The sequence below is a fragment of the Anoplophora glabripennis genome, unplaced genomic scaffold, assembly GCF_000390285.2.
Source record: "Anoplophora glabripennis isolate ALB-LARVAE unplaced genomic scaffold, Agla_2.0 scaffold72, whole genome shotgun sequence".
NCBI classification, from domain to species: domain Eukaryota; kingdom Metazoa; phylum Arthropoda; class Insecta; order Coleoptera; family Cerambycidae; genus Anoplophora; species Anoplophora glabripennis.
Window position 1 is genome coordinate 1,021,199 of NW_019416536.1, and position 22,761 is coordinate 1,043,959.

The 22,761-nt window shown below is 32.9% G+C and overlaps 2 protein-coding genes across 5 annotated transcripts in view; one reads left to right on the forward strand and one right to left on the reverse strand.

Annotated features, from left to right (window-relative positions):
• Positions 1–335: 335 nt before the first annotated feature.
• Positions 336–4,742, reverse strand: LOC108909002 (probable cytochrome P450 301a1, mitochondrial). Its single transcript, XM_018713206.1, has 10 exons — positions 4,655–4,742; positions 3,965–4,412; positions 3,779–3,895; positions 3,540–3,616; positions 3,284–3,485; positions 3,060–3,222; positions 1,325–1,494; positions 1,108–1,186; positions 725–931; positions 336–668 (listed from the first exon to the last, which is right to left on the reverse strand). Exons 2-10 carry the CDS (start codon positions 4,396–4,398, stop codon positions 555–557), a joined length of 1,563 nt encoding a protein of 520 aa, XP_018568722.1. The 5' UTR covers positions 4,399–4,412; positions 4,655–4,742; the 3' UTR covers positions 336–554.
• Positions 4,743–6,110: 1,368 nt separating this feature from the next.
• LOC108909031 (protein kinase C and casein kinase substrate in neurons protein 1) overlaps positions 6,111–22,761 on the forward strand; it is a 33,988-nt gene continuing 17,337 nt past the window's right edge. Inside the window, exons 1-2 of one of the 4 annotated variants that reach the window (XM_018713250.1) lie at positions 6,111–6,301; positions 20,636–21,014. In XM_018713250.1, coding sequence (XP_018568766.1) covers positions 20,652–21,014 — 363 coding nt within the window. In that variant the 5' untranslated portion in view covers positions 6,111–6,301; positions 20,636–20,651. Of the gene's footprint in view, positions 6,302–11,781; positions 11,970–20,635; positions 21,015–22,761 lie in introns of those variants that run through there. The other 3 variants (XM_018713251.2, XM_018713248.2, XM_018713249.2) reach the window with 3 other exon arrangements.

Below are 22,761 nucleotides of genomic sequence, written 5' to 3' on the forward strand. Positions count from 1 at the left end.
TAAGGATTTTCCCAAGTCAAACTTTTGTATTACTGTAATTTATTAGACATATTTCAAGAGTAGTTACAAGTACAAGTACCTAATATTTAAAATTTCTGCAATTAATGTGAAATATTTAGTTACATGTAATATTGAACATGCATTGTTTCCAAAATTATGTTCACAGTGAAATGTCGAAAACTAACTCTTTTGTTAAAGTTTTCCTTAGGTGAGTTAGATTTATGAATAGTCTGTTCATAATATCATAATTATAAAGACAAACGTCCTTGAAAATCCGACAAAAGTACCAAAGATTAATAACCATTAAATAATTTTATTGTAAAAACTATGTGCAATAACAACTTGGTTGTAAAATATAAATAAATACTAGTTATATCACAGCTGGGTGCTGCATATATACATATTATAGTACAATTATATTACAAAATATTTGTCTATTAGTTTTTATACACAGTTCTTCAGATCTGTTTCAACTGAAATGTGAGAATAATAAGACAAACAATTATTTTGACAGAAACGGAAGAATGTGAGGTTAAACATTCATTGTTCCAATTTCAATCGTCTCTTTTAATCATTTTAAACCGTAGTTCTCCATCGGGAGCATACATAAAAGTTACTTTATAGTCAAGGGGTTCGTGGTGGTATTCCAACCTATAAGACCGTATAAGCTGAAATGAAAAAAGATTACGTCAATAAAAATTGAAAGTTTATGAAATCATCGTACCTTAGCTAACAACACCTGCATTTCCAAATCCGCAAATCTCCTACCAAGGCACATTCTAGCCCCATAGCCGTACGGTAGGGAAGCGAAGGGGTGGAGTTTGTAGTTTTCACTCTCAGTTTTCGTCCAACGTTCTGGTATGAATTTGTCGGCTTCTGAAACGTATTCACCCATGCTGCCTGTTACCAGTGTTGGAAACACAACTTGGACCTAAAAATTTGATAACTGCCTATAAACATTTTTAGCAAATTTAAGCGTTAATCATTTATCGTATTATAATATCATTTTATGGTAATATCTGGAAAAGTGGCAAAAAGTTCATTATTTTTGTTGTTTTATGAAGTGTACAAAATAAAGGAACAAAAATTGCTAAATGAAAAACTTACACCTTTAGGAACTTTGTACCCAAGTAGTACCATGTCTTCCTGCAAAGTTCTACCATTTCCAATAACTGTTGAATATAATCTGAAAAGTATGAAAATTTTTATTGGTATTAAATATATGATTTAAGTATTTAAAAAAGTATGAGTGAGACCTCCTAAAGCCGGTCCTGGTTATACGCTTAACCGCCGGACCGTCAATTGTTATACTTTCTACTCTCACCTAAAAACTTCCTTGATAAATGCCTTCAAAAACACCATTTGATCTAGTTTCTTCGAGTCTAGCGGATCGTTGGGGTGTGGTAAAATCTGTTTCAGTTCCTGATACATTTTTTCTTGTTGTTCTGGTCTCGTCGCCAGCTGATACAGAATTGAACATACTGCCATTGATATCTGAAATTTGAAATTATTACTTACGTTTTCAGATTGTCTCGAATAGCAACGCCTGTTGATAAAATGTCATAATAAGAAAAAGTTCACAGAAGCATGCAGTTTATTTCATGTAGAACGTATTATCTATAACTCATTTTTCGAATAAAAAAAAACAACCGAATTTCTAAAACACCTCTTGACAAAGTATTTTTTTTCTATTTCTAAAATTGCTAAATTTTAAGTAAAAGGAGAAGATTCTATTTCAATCGATAGATCATTTACAAATGCAGCCCTTTTTCATAAAATATCCATAGACGGGGAGAATATTTTCAGAAAAAGGGAGCCGCATCCGCCGGAATCTCATATAAAACATAATAGTACGAACAATGAAAAGTGATATATCATTACAATCTTTAAAACGTACGATCATTAAAGTATACAAATACTCATATGTCATAGTGATATAATCGCTGTAGACAGTAATACGTATTTTATTTATTCTTACCATTATCTACTGTATTATCTATTCGTTAGAATGTAATATATGTGTAATGATTTGTTTACATTCCGAATTATCATAATATTTAAATGCAGTACTATCCATCGATTTTTGAGGGTTACTACAAAAGCAGTTCATTGAAATTTTAATGATATTGTGGAATATTTCAACTCCATTAAACGATGAAAATGAAAGCTGAAATCACATTGTTGGCTTAGACTATGTGACGTCACAACAGTAGTCTAAATAATGGAGCTGCTATACTGTATTATAAAATATATCCATTAAATAACTTTGTATACAGGATGTTTTATAATTAGCCTATTAATCTTCATCGGTAGGTTCTACATTCAATAAACATAAACTCTGAGGAAGGTTTTATAAATTATTTTCGAAACTTGCAAGATTAGAAAAACGATATATTCGAGAAAGTTTTTCAGAATAGGTCACAATTCTAAAATGTGATATAGAAAACTGACCAACAAGTAAAAATTGCAGAATCAAATGCCTCATAATCATTGCTAGATTCTACGTTGAAATTATGGACACTCTGTACATACAGGGTGATTCACAACTTATCCAAAAAATTTGGGAATAGATCTGGCATGAGAAATGGAGTCAATACCGTAAAAATTTTTTTATAAAATCCTTATAGTTTCCGAGAAAAAAATTATTGAAGTTGGACAACTGTAGTCACTAGCGTCAATCGCAAATTGCAATACGCGTGGAGAGCCACGTGGCCTCAGCGACTCCGAATACTGAAATCCGATTTTAAAATTGTCGTTGCGATAGTGTTTACCTATTATCCGTGGTGTTTACAATAGTTTTTTTAGTAGTTAGTGTCAAAATGGCTTGTGTGAGTGAATAGCAACTCGGAGTTAATGGATATCGTTTTAATTTATGGTGAAGCAAGACAACATTTGTATTATGGACCAGTGCCGTGCAGAGGTGTATTTTTAAATCATTTTCGAACTACCCTTTTTGATTTTTTCTTTACAAAACTGTATACGTAAGAGTCCCCTGTACATCCAATTTTTTTTTTTTTTAGATAAGTTCTGAATCAGCCTTTATATTAAGTTTTACTTACAGTATCAATTCCAACTAAAATAAGGTCCAGTGCCAAAATGTAGGCAGTTTTAGGATCCGGTTCATTGGCCAAAATTCGTTCCACTAGAGACAGCTCCTTTTCATCTAACACTGTTTTTGTCTTCAATTTTTCCATGGCAGCATCTATATGCTTCATGCAAACTCTGAAATTATGTAATAGTGAGCACTTTTAAACCTTTCAGATCATTTTAGGGCAATACTTACTCTATAAAGTAGTCCATATTCTTCACATATTTGGTCCAGATCGACGTGGGAAAGTACCTCCAAAACGGAAACCTTAATTCCAGGATCGCTATGTTCCTCAGTGCATACTTGGCAGCGTCTATTATTTTTTGAGGTTCGGACTCTGGGGACAAATTTGGATCTAGGCAACCCAATCTAACATCAAGCGATACTCGTCCAATGCCTGAAAAAATAACCATTAGTACACAACTGTAGAATGTTTAATGATCTAAGTTACATTCTAGAGACCATTTATGAATCTCATTATCGAAATCAGCAGGCATCTCATCGTTTTCGTCCTTCATTTCAAGCATCCTAAAAATGCGAGGAGATTATTTAGTTAATCAATTCACGAAGCATTGTTAATTTATGTCAGTGATGAAGTAATATGTTTGTGTATACAATGTTATTTTTTTTAGGTTTGTTAAATTGCGACGGGAAACTAACCATTAAAGATATATTAAAATTTTTTCCTACCTTTGAATAAAATCTTTGGTGACAACTTCTATTGGCTCAATATACTTTTTCACTGTTCTGAGTTGAAGAATGGGCTTCTGCACTTTAGTCCTGAAGAGCCTCCATGGTTCTCCATGCCTGGTAATAATAAAATTTAAGTTCATTCCAGTTAAAAAATGACACTTTCCAAAGTCAACAAAAACTTACACTCCGACAACTCCGGCCAATTCTCCGAAAAAGTTCTTCCTTATGTCGCTCTTGTATTTCACAAGACAAGGCATAGAAGGTCTGAAGGGCGTAGGCCCTTCCCTTCTGTAAACTTTTTCTATTTCATCTGCGTCATAGATGAACAGTAAGTCTGGTCTTCCTATCAACCCGGACAATTTGACGATCTTTCCATATTCTTGGTAGAATAAGGATGACAGTTTAGCCACGTCCGAAACGTCGTACTGCCCGACTATTGGTAAAAGTCTCCAGGTGTTTCCCAAAACCGGTATCGGTCTTGGTCCAGGGACTTCTGAATAAGGTTTGACCCTTTCTAGATTTTCCGAGTGTGGCTGAAGGATTTCTGACTCTGTTAGGACGGTGTGAGATCGGCTTCTTGTGAAAATTTTGGAGAGTTTATCTATTTTATTAGACATGGTATGAAAAAAATCTGAAACATAACACAATAATTTAATGAACGCCTTCTTAGACCTAAACAAATCTATTAATCGAATACCAGTATCAAAATACTTAATTTAAAAGTTACGAACTTTCTTTTTTTTTGTTATTTTTTTTTAATGTTTAGGGAATCTTAGTACTATTGGCACTTAGCATTCGTTCAGCTACAATACAGCAAAAAAATTATTTTCTAATTTTCTTAAATTTTAAATAATATAAAGCGGAACTACTTACGTTATCAACACTAATTATTCAAGTATATGTCAGTCCTCATTTTTTGTACAATTAAACTAATTCACCACGATGTTTTCCTAACTAACTTCCACAGAATAATGAATACGCACAGGTGACCTGCATACTTAGTTGCTTTCTCTCCTTCTTATTCCCCTGCTGTCGATTTTATTGTGGAGGTCATCTTCATGAATAAACAATTTATTTTGCTACCTAGTCATTAAATAGGAGACCGCCAAAATAAAACGAAGTGTTAATATTGGGAACACAAATATTCAGTTTACAATCCAAAAGTCTGAAAAGCCAAAAGATAAAGACACTGCTTCTCGACATAGAGAGTGTTAAAGTTTAAAAAATATATACACCTTTATTGAAATATCTCTGAAGATGTTTAACGTAGGTTGATGAAACTTGAACTAACAATTTCACACAAAAAAGACAAATGAGCCATTTAAATAATATTTTGTTTTAGTCATGGATAAAGCGACTGTTTGAATTGTTATTATAATTATATTAAAAATAACGTGATTTCATGATTTTTTTAGCAATAATTACCTATGCATGGTATGATATTTTACAACTTTTCGCGAAAACGGTGTATCCTAGATACATGCAACCAGAGCTTATTTTTGTAAAGCCTTTGGTGTTTTGTAATAATAGTGGAATTGGAATATCTTGCAAGCCAAAAAGTTGCCATGGAAAATTACAAGCCTCGTTACTCCCGAAGTTTAGTTTAGTCAAGTATTTTAGATACACCCAGTACAGCATAATAAATAAATTATTTCAAAAATTAAAATATATTTACAAGGTTTTAAGTGCAATATTTTATGTGACATTTTAAAGAATATATAATAAATCAAATGTGAATTAAAAATGTATAATTTTTGACCTGCAAGTTAGCCTTGGCATCAAAATCTGAACGTCGCTGATAGTTAGGCAACAAACCTGCTTAAATGCTTGTATAAATGATTTTGTAATATTTGTAGTACTTGTATCAAGTTCATAGATGTTTTTATGTATTTATAAAGTTTGCAGAAGGGAAATACTTCTTTTATGATACTATTTAATGTGCCACGCATTTTGATCATGGATATCAACTTCATTCAAATATTCAAACAGAAAAATAATTTTTGTTGTTTACATCTCGCAGAAACTTTTTTATAAATAATATGCATAATGATCAAAAATCGAAAAATTATACATATCTGTATTTTAATATAATGGCGATTAGGAAATAGCCATAATACATAATTCAACAAACATCCCTGTGAAAATTGAAAAGTGAGAACGACCTTTTACCGCCCGACGCCCATTACTGGCGCCCTCTTCAAGCAAATAGCTGACCTTGTCCAATCCGTTAGCTTGTTTGCAAACCAGAATTTGTAGTTTGAGAGTTTTATTTATCGGTGGCGTCCTCAACTGTCATTTCCGTAAATTACGGAAATCCAGGTTGTGCCGTCACCCGTCAGTTTCACAAAATCGGTTGGTGTGCGTACGTTATGTGTTGCTTTTTTCATTTATTTACATATCAGTTAATCTTCACTTAAAGTGTAATAACTTCCAAAAACTAATTCCAAAAGTGGTGGTGCGGGAGTGAAAGAACGCCGTTTCAGTTTGGATTACTTCGACTACTTTTGCTGAATTGATCAGGTAAGGATTGGTACTCGTGAGATGACGTTTTTGTTAAGAAAAGGGTTCTAAATTCATACTTCTGGATAGTTAGGAATGTTGTTATTAAAAATAATTAAATCCGGTTATTGTGGAACGCCCACTCTCTGGATAGGTAAGTTGAACTACCTGTAAGCCAAGGACAGTTTCAAGCACCTGTAGGAATTAAAATAATACCTCGACAACTAGGGAAAATAACACGTACACATGCTAATTGGGATTGGGTTGTACGAGACATGCATTTCCGATACATTGCAATAAATTTAAATGAATTTAGTGTGTACCAACTTCGCTAAAACACTCGATTTTTAATTGGAATTACAAAGGTATTAATTATTTATCGGTTGATTCAAACCTATCATTTACTTGATTGTAGAATACGCATTCATCAGATAAATGAATCTAAATAGTTAAACTACTTTCTTCTTAATTCTAAAAATTAGTTTTTTTTTTAATTTATTCGAAGTGGACATAACCACAAATAAAAAAATGAATATAATTTCTACTCTATAATTATTGTAATTAGACATTAATTCAAGCCGTAAACATAAAACGACTTGTATTTATATATGTATATAAAGTTTTCTAACATTTAGGATTTGTAAAATTATAATTCATGTTGGTATACATACATCTGTGGTGTTTTTAAAACAGTAGCGTCGTCTGGAATTTTGAAAACTACTTATGTATATATGATTATGAATTACTTAGGTAAGCATGTTTCTTGTCCTGAACTGATTTTTGCTTTAAACAGAATCGTCTCTAGAAAAATTAGTTGTTGGTAATATGTAATATGGTACTTTGTCTTAAATTTTTTGAAATTTTCAGTTATTTTGAGGTTATGTTAAGTAATCTGTTTTGTTTTTCATTCGAGCTAGAAGCCACGCCCCTTAACTCTACGTCCAAGTATTTTTGCAGATAGATGCCCTTTCTTATTTATAAAATTGATTATTTTGTTCTTGTTCAAAACTTTTAATTATTTCGTTTTAAAATTTCTCTCTCCATAAAGCAGAAGCGTTTCTTAAGTAAAAATTAACAATTCTATAATCAAACAATTCAGATAAAAATAGGAATTAGTAATATCTTATCTAGAAAATTTTTCAATTTTATATGTTGCAGCATCTGTAGTATGTCGAAACTGTGCTATTATAGATACGATATCAATCTTTAACGAATTATATAAAAACAAGCAAGCTATTATATTAGGATTATGTAGGAGACGCTTATCTTTAAGGTAAATATTAAATAGCTCAGGTGACAGATAATTTTATTGTAATAAATGTAGATATTTTTGCCAAGGTGGTACTAACTTAAATGCTGTCGTTAAATATCAATCGATTTTTTAAATAGTAGTGTTTACTATACTGTAAAATTAGATAGATGCGGATATCTATATCCTAAATTAAGAGAATATTGTGATAGTTAATATTAGTAGATTTGTATTTCGAGGATATAGAGACAAGATGAAACAAATGTATAATTAATCTTGTAATTTATTTACAAAATGAATCATTTCAAGTACCTAAGCATTTATAAATAACCATAGTATAATTTACCTTAACATAGTTCTTTAAATTTGCATTAGTTTAATTACTTTAAAAGCCTCAGTGGCGCGCATGTGAGGAATATACCTCAATTTAATTAAAACAAAGAAATTGATTCTTTGGTATAGGTACCATCATTGGAAAGTTTCAATTGTAGCGAGCATCACAACTATTTCCATATGTGAGAAATATGACACACTGAATTTTTATAATTATTTCAAATTCTGCTAAATCAAGCCTGAATTTTATCAATGTTAACCTTATGTTCCTACACGAATGTTACTTTTAAATCATTTTAATACCAACAATTTTACTGTTATATGCCTAGGAAGCACGCTCAACACAAAGCAAAGTAAATATTTGATGTAGATAAGTTAAGAATAAGTTTTCTGAAGTCGTACCACACACCTTCTGCGTTAATATTTAGAACCAAAAAAAAAATGTTGAAAAAAATTCGTTCGAGGAAGTGTTTGCGTTGCTGGAAATGCTCAAAGTAAGTCATACGATTGAAAACGTCAAGCAAAGGTAACATTTACAAATAATACAGTCTATAATTATACTAATCCAATGCTGTTTAGTGTTTTGTTCGTGCTATTATTAACTTAAATTGTTGTTGCGGTGAAATTTGTTATTAACTTATCAACATCAGCTGCATCGTACAAGGAAATATGCAAAAGGTTGACAGTGACATCATTCATATAAAAAAATCTTATCTTATTTAGTAAACTTTATATGCAAATCAGAAAAATATAAACCTAAGACTTGGACGTTGGAAGACTTGAGATGGGCAAACGTCATAAGCACCGTTAACACGGAATCCAGAGAATTTAAAATATCGTAATACATAATTTCCTTATATGTCTAAGGTCCGTGGGTAAATAGTACATGACGTAAAAATCAGGGATACGTGATACGTATACTCACTTCCATTTAAATTACTTAAGTATTACTAAAATAATAGAGAGAAATCGGGATGATGGGGAGATGACGCATGCGAGTATCATACATATGACGTAGATAATTGTTTATACACTGAGTTATTGCTGCGGTTTCTCTCTTGATCAAAGCTAGTATTAAGAATCTCTTGGTAAATGCAAATACAGCTCTGGCTTACTCAAAGTTCGCCCAAAAACTACACACAAAAGTCGTATTTACAGTTTTTTGCTTAGTGTTTGACACGACCATTAGACACGCAATATATCTATTATATCTGTAGACTTGGAATTTCAGGACATTTTATTTACTATGCAGAAATAGTTTAAATACACATTTGGCTATTCAAACATTGCCTTTCTGCTACCAAACGTAGATTGGCTCTAGCTTAGTTGTCACAATTTAATCATGATATTTTAATATTCGACAAAAAATGGTTTGTATTTTAACTTACGTGTCGCTGTTGTGCGCAAAATCTAACCTAATATTCCTCAAATATGTTTATTTTTCATTTCGTTAAGTGGAGACAGAGTACGCACCTGGGATGTACGATTTACTGACGGACCTTTAAATAAAACGTACTTTTTACATTTATAACATTCTATTTGAACTTGAAAACATGAAGAAAACAGCAAGTAATTTTAAAGTAACTGTTGACCCTTATTTCTTTCATATGTTTAAAAAATAAGCACCTACCTACTTACTGAACTTCTATGGGGAGGCAATTGCCGCTCCCTTTTCTTCCCCCAAACGGCGCCCCTGATGGTGATATGTATATCAAGAAATGAAGTTCCACCTCCGTGAAGGATAAGTGATAAAATATTTAAAATCTCGACCTTGCATTCTGCTTCTTTCTCGAGTGTAAACATTGGAACAGTCTGATGCAAGCAGATATTGTATCTACCTGTTCGTGATAAACCGTTTTAATTGCCTTTTATAATTAATTATTCGCCAGATTCAAAGGCAGAAATTGAATTAATTATATCTTATCTGGTTTTATTGTGTAATCGCCAAAAATCAGAAATTTATATTCATTTTCTAGCATACTGCGTAATTTGCTGAACTTATTAATCCTCTTCTTTTAATTTCTAATGGATTCATTCCTTTGCTGATCCCAGATCAGTTAATAGTAGGCGGTTCACCTAAAAGAAAGCGTTTACTGTTGGCGGTTCAAGCTAAGCTTTCGCCCTCTAACGGAAATAATTTGCACTTTAAAACAGGCAGGCAGATAAAATGTAAACAAACCCTCAAGTTTTATTCAAAAGTATAGTATTATTTTTATTTAAGGTTAATTATGTAATATGTAGTTCTAATTTTAAACTAAATTAGATTTTTAAAGGTTGTTAGCCTTGATCATTATTAATAACATGTAAACTTGACGACTTCTGCAAAATTAATATGATAATGATACATTTTTAGGAAGGTTTTAGGCTTGATATATATTGAGTAAATACTGTAACTGAGGATTTATGCTCTATAAGGATTATTTATGGGCATTTTATATGGAATATAAATAAGTCATAAAATTTTAATTGGTTTCTTGGTTATTCTGCGTGTAAGCATGCGTGTGTATACAAAATTTTTAGGTCGTACGGAGGAATCAATTTCATGCAATAAATACTTAATTAGATTTATAAATGCGATTAGCTGTGTGAAATCTAATTTCTGTGTCACGTAAAATACGACGGCGAAAAAGGAAAAGCGTATATCGTTTCGTTAACATTTCGCTTGATACAGAAGCTGATTAGATTGGAATACACGTTTTTCGATTGCACTATTTGTATACATATGCGTGACAGAATGCTAGCGTTTTTAAAATTGCATTTGACTTGTGTCTCTACTTTAAATAATATTATACTTATATTATTATTATGTTTTATCGCGACTCGTGTAATCCATTTTCAAGTCAATAAAACAAAATTTGAGTAAAATAAAAATGATCCAAGTGTTTGTTCCCCATTAGATAATATACAAAAATAATGACACTATTTATGTCCGTGATATTACTTAAATATCTAAAAATACTCGAGACGGATAAAATCGTTTCTCAGTTTTATTGGAGTGCAACACCTCTTACACCCATCAAAATTTTATTGCTACGGCCGAATCAGGATTTTGGGGAGAGAATGGAATATTTCTGGATTTGTACATCTAATTTTAGAGGTCGCCTGAAATAATTATAGCTTGACCTTTTGTAAAACTGCCAAAGTCAAGCTAGATGAAAGTTAATGAAAGCTTGATTTTTGTTTTATGTTTCCAAGAAAACATGGCTGGTTACATTATGCAGCTATCCGTTTTTTGCTATTTAAGGAAATTTTGCAATATTTTTTCGAAAATGTCGATAATGCCCTTGAATTTGTATCATTTCTCAATTGGTCAATATTTTCTCCTTTGGGTTACACACATTGTTTGTTTACTTTATTTTTCAAGATCCCCCGCAGAAAGGACTGCATGGAGGTCAAAATAGGACCTGTTGCGGATCATAAAATTATTCTCTTATGTTTTTTTTCGAATTTTCTCACACCCCCCGTGCTGACGTCCTGTAATTTGTCCCAATTTACCATAACGCATCATCACCCAGTTCCTACAAGGCTCGAATAGATCCCAACATTGTTTTTTCGACGTAATAGTACTGTTACAATCCAAACTGAGCTTTTTCGTGCCTACGACATAACGGGTAATTTTTCCCAGGTCGACTCGCCATGCTATATTAGATTTGCCAGCCTTGGGGCAGTTGAACGCCTTCCCATCTATCGAACGCCATCGGCCGCGTAGTCTTCTACGTGGTTAGTCGACTTCGTCGGTTTATTGTTTTGAAAGTCCCACACAAATACGAAATTGTGATCATCCGACTGTTGAAGATATCCACCGACATGCCGAGCGTATTATCCTTCTGCATGCCCACCACTAACAATCAGTACGTGAAAGAAGTCCGGTTAGGTTAGTGTAGTCGCCAGTGCATAGTTCTTCATTCCTTAGCTCTTAGTCAGTATCTGGTATTGCCTTTACGAGTAGTAGCCCGTCGAGCGCGTGAACGAACTCTAGTTTGTGCGAATGTGATCGAAAGCGCACCGTGAAGTATAATTCTTGTGTCGCTTGTCGCCTCTCGATTTTGGATTACCCCCTGGCACATTCTTGTTATTCATGTTGATTTCTAAAGACAATGGTGCTGGGTGAGTACCTCCTGCTGCCATATTGAAGCGTTGTGTGTAACAGGATATTCCTCTTCGAGGAAGATGCGTATGAAATCATCCAGTAGAACAGAACTCGTGGAAAAGTAAAAATAACATTAAAAATGTGTGAATAAAAAAAAAACAAAACGTTGTAAACGTGTGAGTAATGAGTTTTCCTTGAAATAAAAAATTTAAACGGGCATCTCTTGTATTGGGGTTACTTTGGTTGGTATTTTTCTATGGAAGCTAGGAGAAAATGGCATAATAATGTCACAAAGTGAAACCTCTACCTTAGTTATGCAGTCAAAACATAAAAGTATGTATATACACTACTGGAAAAAATTAAAGGCACAAACAAATTTCATTAATTTTGCAGTTTTAAAAGATAAAAATAAAATATCTTACAAGAGCACACATAATTCTTTATTACAAATACTAATAGCCTAAAATTCACAGAAATTACTAACAATTTTGCCATCTGGCATTCATCTCTCTCTTGTACCTTTATGTAAAAAACAAAGAGAATTTAATACAGTTTGTATATCACAGCAGCTATTTCAAAATACATTGTTTTTTCATCAACGCCAATAGAATGAACTTTCCCAAATTGTAGTTTTTGCAATCGAAATCTGCAACGTTTAGGGACGTGAGGTCAGTTACAAAATTCCTTGCATGTTATTGCCTAACCCGGTAAATTCATGGTAAGCATTACCTACCTTCCAATTTTTAAAATTTTATGTTTACATTTTACTTTACTGGAATATATAACTATTTTAAGTACGCTACTTTATTTGTTTTTCTAAAGAATAACTGTTTCTTATAATAGGAACTATAGTATGCTTGCGAACGAGGACAAATAAACATAAAATAAATTTCCAGTTGTTTTGACACGTTTTTATTTTGTTTTGTTAGTTTTATTTTCACATTAGTTCCGCATAAAGAAAAATTGTCTATTTCTGTTGAAAATTATAATCGAAAGTGTCATATATTTATCATCAGAGCAGTATCTAGCAACCCCCTGTATTACTTCGTGCTCGGCAGTGCAAATTAGCCTTCGTATTGAATCAGAACGATAATTTTTCTAATTTTCTTCGGTAATAACATTAAAATATTACATTTACCGTTCCAACAATTACAGTTGAAGTAAATCTAGGTCTGTCAGTTATTCAAAAAATGTTTAATGCGCTCATTCCTTGCAACTGTACAGGTATAACCCATCCTACTTCATAAATATTTGTACAATATATTCGTTATCGAGTTACGAATTTGTAGTTTATTTCCTGTTTGTGTTAATAGATTTCTCGATTTACGAATAATACCGTAGTTGTGTCACCCTGAGGCGTGACATTTTTGTGTTTAAAAACTTGCTGCTGGCTTAATTTATGCTCCCAGTATGCGACCAACCCAGAAATGCTTCACATAATGTATATTAATTAATTGTTGAAGCTATCTGAGGCAAGCAAATTTTGTACGTTCGTTTGTATATCCGGAGTATAGTGGATCGTTTCTGTATCTATTATTTTCTAGAGATATAGTCGGTGCAATGATATTTGTTTGTCACGTATTTATATGTTTTCGATATTATTTGTGAAATGACAAATTATGTTGTATTATCTGCTTTAGCACCATCGATAGCTGGTCTAATCAAGTCAAAGTCACGTATCACCTTTTCAAATATTGGGGACATGTAACAATACATATAAAAATATCGTTCAATATTTTAAGGTAGCCAATCATGTTTTTTTTTAATGATGTATTCCAGAAGTAGAATACATTGCGATGGTGTAATATTCAACATTTATTATTTTATAGTGTATTTTTTGCTTGTAATAAAGGGGTCATATAAATGAACAAAAACAACTGTATGGAAAAAGTTCAGAACATCGGGGCCGCTTATCTTTCTCTGGAACAATTTGAAGCATTATCTAAATTGCATTTTAATACTTCTGATAGTCTTTAAGTGTTAATATAGTGATTAATAATGGATTTATAGTTAATATAGAGAAATATAGATATCTACAACATTTATTTAATATGCCTATTATTGAATATTTTTATAAAACCCAGATAATTGGCGTACATTAACATAAAGAAATCCAATTTTCATGTCCAAATGGAAAGGCAAAAACCTATTTTGCATAAGGAATTATATTTTAATAACATAATCGTTTACTGACGCTCCCATTTTCTAACTGAATTAAAAAAATTGGGTTACCAAAGACTGTCATGTCTTTATTGATAACTAGTTAACACATGGAATGATGTTTAATCATACAGACGCTTTATATTTATATAACAATGTATTATGTCTATAAAAGAATAATAAATAAGTGATAAAGCGTTAGTCATATTTGTCTGAGTGATGATTCTAAATAACTTTCACCACATCCCATGAACACTAAAAATAAAGTAAAGCATTGTACTAAGTTACAAAGATTCATATTTTCCGAAAAGCTTTTAAATTTTATTAATTAGTCTTGCTTATTAGGCAGCAAACTGTTTATAGAATGAGAAGAAGCAAGATCGATATCAATTTTGGGATACCTCAAGGCTCAAAGTTGGGCCTTCTTCGCTTCCTTATGTTCATAAACGACCTTTGCAACCAAGGTTACTTCTCCGGAGCTACTTTTTGCTGATTATCCTAAATTATGTAGTAATGAGCGTAATCTCTTGATTTCCTTTCAAATCTATTAGATTTCCTAAATATTCCTACAGAAAATAGTGACCTTAAATTACTCCTGAATAGAATTAACATCAGGAACATTATCAAATTCGCCACAAAAAATAGTTTCTGCACCAGGACTCTTCATGGCGAATCTCGTGAAAGTAATCGACCAGTCGTACCCGCGTCAACGTCAAATCCTGGATGAAAGCGGCAACTGACGCCTATTGTTGGCTTGCTATATATTGATATCAAGCCTGTAAACAAAATCCGCAGTTGTGCATCATAATGGGTAATTGATAAAGCGGCAGAGGGCCAAACAGTATTCATGTTTACCACTTCATTTCCTTTTCAACAACTGGTCTCGATGGAGTTTCCGACAGCGTATCAAACTCTGTAGCAGCACCAGATGTCGAGCGACCGAGGAACTGAAAAAATTGATGCCAGTTCTAATACATTGTGAAAGCGACATAAGGAAATAGTTGTCTCTTATGTCGTTCTCCACACGTCGACAATGCGGACCAGAAGTAACAAAAATTTGAATAAAAAGTATTTAGTTGAAGGATATTTGTAAGGAACTGGAGTGAGTTTTGAGATACGGATGAATCGACAGATTTAAAGTCGAGGTGGATACAATAAATAATAACAGCGTTTCAAGAAGCGTAGCGAATTAACAACTGACTGGAAATAGACGAAAAAGACAATGGAGTCTCGTGTGAATCATCCCATTCCTAAAAATCAGCTATTAAACAGTCGCTTGAATGTTCCAGAGATGCATGCAGTTTTGATATTTACCTAAAATTTTTATTTTTTTCCTCAGTAATATTAAGTTTAGTGAGTGCAATTTGTTGTTTCACTTATTTGTCGCCGGGTGGTCGAACGTATGGAAAAGTAGGTGAAAATCTGTAATCGGCCATGTAGTCACGTGAAGCAATTTGTGAAGTGATAAAATTATGAGTTGTTGTGGCAGAGTACTTACCCGAACTGTGTCATGTCTAACGTAAGGTTCATTTTTAATTATATCTACAATTTTTTTTAAAGTAAAGTATTTTGTCAGCACACATACAGTAATGATAACAGCAAATATCCACGCAATATAAAATATATAGGGGTAACCTTGAAATATACCAATATTATTACATTGTTGTTTGTCTTTAAAGTTTCCGACGTAAAATTCATAAAACATTACTTTAAAAGGGACCATAAGCAGTTTATACTGGAAATATGTTTGTCTTTATTATCAAACCTACATCATTGTATGCTAAGGTGAAAATTATAGATAATGTCAGAGTAGAAATATTAAGCTAAAAGCAAACGATAAGCACTAAAAACAAAAATTGTGGTGGCACTTTCTTCAACGTTATTAATTGAAAGACACACTAATACTCTTTTAGTGTGACGTCACATGTTTAGGCAATCCGCAACAAATTGTCATAGGTAGTTGAAACTGTACAGACCGAATCTGACCCTTGTGTACTATTTACATAGATACTATAAAAATGAAGAGCTTCAAATGAATTTATTTTTATAAGGATTTAGGAGTATTTAAGAACAACCAATACGTGTTTGGTAAAATAGATACACTAATGTGCTTAAAACTTACAAAAAACGATATAAAAGAATATTCATAAATTTAAATAAAGTAAAAATTTAACATTAGCCGTGTTATTCCTAATGCGCATGCTCAGAAAGAATAGCCTCATATGCAGGTGAGATCTTGTTATATGTCATCGCTGTCACCATTAGCGTATTTTCTCTTCTGTTTAATCTTGGCGTTTTCTAGTTCTACTAAGTATTTTTATTGTTTTTCTTGGTGTGGTGCTGTATCAGTGTGTTTATCGAGTGTTTTTTTCTTCAAGTGCTTTATTACTATTAACCATAACCAAACTTTTCCTGAATGATAGGAGGCTACTTCGATTACATGAAATTATCTTTAATGCGCATGCTCAGTGACATTCATGTAATTTTAATTTATTAATTAGTATAAAAGTCAATATTGTTCTATAAATTTAAATTCTATAATTCTTTTAGTTTGTCACTTGTGGTTTGAAACTTCTGAAATATTTCTAATATTGCCAGAGAATCGCCATATTTAAGGTCATGACAAATAAGACATTTTTCTGACACTTATGTCTAAAGTACATTTAAAAATCGATCTAGTAAAAATATTGGGAAATTCTTCATGACAATGTGTATTATGGAGTTGCCTATTATTTGTCGTATGTGACGTCACTACTAAAGAGGTATATTGTTGATGATAATAACACTATTTGTTTCAGCCACCGCTAGGACAAGTTATTATTTAAACCATTAATTTTTGTCGAGCTTATTTTCTTCCTCCGGACTATCCTTTCAGTGGTTTTAGTAATTTTAACAAGAACGGTTCTTCCGTTGCATCAGTTGCAGTTGTCTTTATTTGGAGCCTCATTGACGGATTTAGAAAGTATTTCGCATAATAGAAGTCGCGTGGCATTCGTAAGCGTAAGACACCTTTTGCAAAGCCGTAGGAAACAGCTGGGATCGTGAGAAATACACGTCCATATGGTGGCTGTTGAATTTCGTTTTTATAAGATTCACTTTGTTTTCCCCAGGTAGACAGATGGCAACATTCCTTACATTTGTAAAGGGCGTTAGATAGTGACCCAAGGTCGACATGAATTCATAAAGGGGTTGTCCAATACTTTTGTTATAACATTGATGTATACCCAAATTCTGAAGGTCGTTGTCTTTTCTGGTCATCATGTATATGGAATGCAATAACAAATTTTAATAATATAGCAATCAGTGAGTCAAAACCACTTGATTATCATAGACTAAATGCACAAGGTCGTTTTCCGTGTCTGGGACGTCTGTGTTGTATCCACTATGGGAATCCCATCTGTTTCGCCGATCTTCCAGCACCCGAATGTGATGTTCTCTACTAATACATCCGACGTTGCACCAAACACTAAACGATATTTTATTTATCCAAACAGAAGCTATTTTTAATCACTGGTTCAAAACGTAAACCGTGATCGCGTTATTTTTAAAGCGATATCTAAACAGTGTATATGCATCGATTGTTGCTTTTTCAATCGGAAAACTCTTGACCTAGTTGGTAAGCGAAACGTCCGGAATTTGAAGAATGGAAATTGGTTCTATATAAAAGCCCGCGTCGCTTTGAAAAGTTCGGGAAGTTGAAGTACGTACAAGATAATGAATACCTCTTTGTTATTTGTTGGTTGACAATAACAGTGAATAGGTTTTGCGGAGAGAGAGAGAGAAAATCATATGATGATACATACAGTCGACTAAAGTATGTTTATTAATAACAGCGATTCTTTAGCTGATATTAACCCATTTCGATATCTGTTTTCGATAAAATAACTGTGTTGTTTATTACCGCGAAATGATTTTCAGTAACTGTATCTGTGATTACACCCACGTATGCGTGGGATTATTTGACAAATAAACCTTTTTTCATCGATCCAGTTCGTACACACGAATATAAGCGGCGACAATAATAAATAATTTCTGGCATTTGCAGAGATATGATTAATTCAAGAAACATAAATCGAATCTTCAATCCCACGTGACCATCAATATATTACAAATCTATAATGCAAAATTTTTTTTCCTAAAAATACTCAATTTTGTAGAAAACTGTATTTAACTAAAGCCAACCAATTTCTTTTCGAAAATACAGAATTCGATATAAAATTTTTCATTTGAGGACTAGAAGAACACTATTTTATTAATAATGAATAAAAACTGCCCAAAAACTTTGACATTGACGTAATCACGAATCTAAGAAACTTACTTGTACCAAATTTCGTTACAATGTATCGTTTTTCAACAAAAATACATCTGATTCTTAGATGCATGTAAAACTCCTTATTTTAACAGTATTAGCTTTAATGCTCAGTGTCTAACCGATTTCTTTGTCATTTATCCACTTTGTGTGCTTTCTTAAAACGATTTACCTCCGTCGTGTACACTTCTCACCCCACGAACTAGAATTTACCACACGCTACTGGACTCCCTAGACCGTAAACAGCAATTAACGTCCAAGGTCATTGTCTCTGTATGAAAATACCAATACTTAATACTGGCATTACTTCTTAGTGGTATTAACGAAATGAAATACACATAAAGTGACAGTATTTACATCTGGGTTGTTTTCACCGAACTGTTTAATTGTAAAGCGATTTTTTTGCTCGGGCGAAATTTAAAATTTTAATGCGCTGACCTCCTTCCGTAAATAAATATTTATAGATTCGAGTGGTCCGTCGATGCGGATTTATGTATATTACAGTTATGTGTACAAAAATAAAAATTAATCAAAAAGTTAACACTGAGGAATCGATTCACGAACAGTAAGATACATGAGAGGACTGAATATGGGCAAAATTAATCAAGAGAGTAATTTATAAAAAAATTAGGTTACAGAACATTTGAGTGTTTACTAAAAATGAAAGGAATGCTAATTGATTAAATTAAAAAAATCAATTTGTTTTATGTTGTGTTAACATATCCATGAAATCCTACCGAGTTCCTAGTATCTCATGGATTAACATCGGCCATTAAAGATTGCCTAGATATCTTTTCCTAAAACCAGTTTTGCTGTTATTCTCGTCGAATTGAAATAAACCAGAATGCTATGATTTCAAATAAAGAATAATTTAGTTTTTGTTAACAAACGATGGAATATTTCCTTCAACAATTTATGCATACTTACAGTTGATTGTTATATTGAACCGATTGTTAACTGGGCCTGTTTAGTCTAAGTTGAATAAGATGGGTTTGAAAAGGAAGAGTAAAACAGTGGCAAACACCCGCTCAATACCAACAGGCCTTGTAAACAGTAATCCTCATTTCAGACGCCACTAAATTTAGCCTTGAACAAACAAATAATTCATGAACCACTTTTTGAATCGATATATTAAAGGTCGTCTCAATTCCGGCTTCACTAGTGGGCATTAATGCGGGTTTTTAGTTACACAATTTAATTACTGACCTCATGAGGGTAAATATTGACGGAGTCTCGATATACTGATGAAGTTTCATTAGTACTGTTTATACAGCAAAGTTGATGGTATTGCTGCCAAATACAATTAGCTGTAATTTTAAACTTTCGCACTTTTGTTGCTTGAAGGTCCATAGAATTTTAAAAGTAGTGTTTATGAAACATGAATACATACTTTGAATTAGAAAGACAGCCAGTTTTTTCAGAAAAAGTATTTAGAGACCAATGTGACTGAATATTGTTTCTCTTGCAATTTTTCGGCATACAGACCTATTTTATACCTGATTTTTCATATTTGCTGTAGTCTTGAAAGTAGATTTTATATCTCAACGAATGTTAAATTCTTGTGGTGGTTACATTTGCCGCAAAGGATTAGTTTTATGAAGAGAATGTCGTGTATTAAATAAGGATAAGTGATATCGTACTGACCTTGAAATAGCTCTGTTGAACCTCTCGGATTATCGACCTCCTTCGTAATGGGCATATAATCGAATGGATTATTGCACTTTATTACATTCTGATGTTAAATTTTCCTACCAATCAAAACATTCCGGTTGTGGTAACAGGAAAACCTACATTTTCAAAGAACTTCAAATGTTCGCGCTTACAACATCACTTGAACAAAACAATCTGTCGCAAAGGCAATGAAGCATATTTTTCGACAAAGATTAATTTTTATTTATATTATCAACGGTGTATTGTAGGTACTAAGTGGCAAAAAATAAAGTAATTTTTGCACTGATTATTTTGTTGATATATTGAGGCATACACCAGCAAAATATATTTGGAAAAATATTTAAAAAATAGTTTTCTATTTGGAGATTCTTCAATTCATTGCTTTCCCCGAATTAAATCTCTATTAAACCGAAGATTTTCAGATAACTCTGCATATTAGTGCATATATGCCCGCTTATTCGAAAGCAACGTACGTTATGTTTTTTTTTTACTATGTCAGATATTTATTTTATCTTCTTGGTGACCCGGTTGCGTCTTTTCCAGGTGTGGCGGGTTGACGATGTCCCACCACAGCGATGACAACATGCTCATAGCCACGAGCGACTCCTTCTGGGAGCCCAGCAACTACAAGAAGACTACGAAGCGCATCGAGGATGGCTACAAGCTGTGCCAGGAGCTGATGACGCTCGTGAACGAGCGGGCGGACATCGAGAAGAATTACGCCAAGGCGCTGAAGGCGTGGTCGAAGAAATGGAACGACTCCATTGAAAAGGGGCCCGAGTACGGTACCACGGAGGCCGCCTGGAAAGGCGTCTTGGTGGAGGCCGACAGGAGGTGCGATCTGCATTCCAAAATTAGGGATAATTTGGCCAATGACGTCTTGAACAAGATCAAGCAATGGCAGAAGGACACATATCACAAGGTAAAGTTTCTCAATTTTTCTACCGTTCGTCGTTGTGTGAATGTTTTTGCCAGGCATGCGATTGCTGTCCAAACTCCTTGCTGCATATATTCCTAATTTGTAATTCCCACGGGAATAATATACCTAATAGTTTAACCGTCATATCTTTATATGGGTTTTAGGGCTAACAATAAAATCCCCAATTTACTTCCATATCGATTTCAGAGGGACGCTACTGAATTTAGCAGGCGCCAGTGTTCAAGTCTCGATTATTTATTTATATTGTTATTTACATTCCTTTATGTTAATTATTAACACGTGGAAATATGTATTTTTCGTTTATACTTACTTCGTCTATGAATTCGTCTCTGTTTTGAAATACGTCTGTCTGTCGCACTTAATTGATATAACTAATTAAACTGTGGTGACTAATATGTAACCCCATATGGTTCGTTCTATTTTTTGTAATTCTTTCTCGACATTATGGCACGTTTATGTTCTTAATAATGCGTATTTCCTCCTTCCTTCCATTTCAGTCATTAAAAATTTATTCCATATACGAGCCTGTAAGATATAAATGGACGTAATTGGGCACAGTTAATTAAAATCGATTGATATCTATACAATAACAGTTTCTACCTGTTATTACGCAACGTTTGTACAATGTATATCGGGTACCTGTGAAAATGAAATGTCAAGGAAACTATAGTTAATTCTTTATAAGTACGAAATTGCCTAGGGCCCTTTTAGATTGCAAAGGGACTGAAATTTTTAGAGTATAATATAATATTAGCGTCCCTTAAGCATCCCACACACATTCAAATTTCTCTGTTATTTGGCTTGAATCCATAACAATATTTATATCCTTTTTTTTTAAGGATAGAATGTTCTGCCTATATTTTCAATAACTAGAACACCGTATTGTATTTCTAGAGTTTGTTTAAAGTAAGCTGTTAGAGACTAGATATTTTCGAACACAACTTTTTAAAACCATTTAGGGTTACATTCTTTTTCGTAAGACGAGTATTAGATTATTACCTTATCTTATCAAAAATATGATATTTTTTCTTTTGTCGCAGATACATTAGTTCCTCTTTTCAGCTAAAAGATGCAGTAAACTATTTTAAGCTACTGTCAAGGTCGACAGGCTCTCTCTTAACTGATGTAGGTCATCGAACTGATATGTAAACCGGCTTGTATTGAGAACTTTTTGAGTTTGAAAAATATTTGTGTATTTTTGAGGGCATGTATGCCAGTTTGAAGATATTCAAGTTGTTTTTCCTGAAGTTCCAATTAATGTGTTATTATAATTTGCATTTTGATCTTATGCAAATACAATCATAAACATTAAAATAACTTTTAACCGATATGATACCCCTATTATATTAAACAGATTGTAGACTTCACAGGACAAATGAAACTTTAGATCCTATAGTTACATCGATAAAATGTACGATACCACATTTGATTATTGCCTTATTATTGCCGCCTTGATTATCAAAATCATTTTCCTAGGCCTGTTTGATTGAAATCAACAAAGCCTGGGACGTGGTGTTGAAAAACATCCTGTACCCTACGAATTCATAGAAAACCGAAGATCTATTAAATATTATTTCTGTATCTAACCTTTCAATTTCGAGGTTATGATAATTTCAAATTGTGAAATTTTTTCAAATATTTGCTCAACACGCTAAGGTTACAACTTTTTCAGATAAGTATAAAATTAGCCTTGAGCGGAAAAAATGCGGTATGAAATGCTACTAATTTG

What these genes read in the sequence shown, in the direction of transcription:
- LOC108909002 (XM_018713206.1), bottom strand. Translation starts at nt 4,398, where the DNA reads ATGTCTAATAAAATAGATAAACTCTCCAAAATTTTCACAAGAAGCCGA. An exon ending in TCATAAATGGTCTCTAGAAT is followed by an intron (nt 3,486 to 3,539) that starts GTAACTTAGATC and finishes TTATTTTTTCAG; the next exon opens with GCATTGGACGAGTATCGCTT. An exon ending in TGCAGGTGTTGTTAGCTAAG is followed by an intron (nt 669 to 724) that starts GTACGATGATTT and finishes TTTTCATTTCAG; the next exon opens with CTTATACGGTCTTATAGGTT.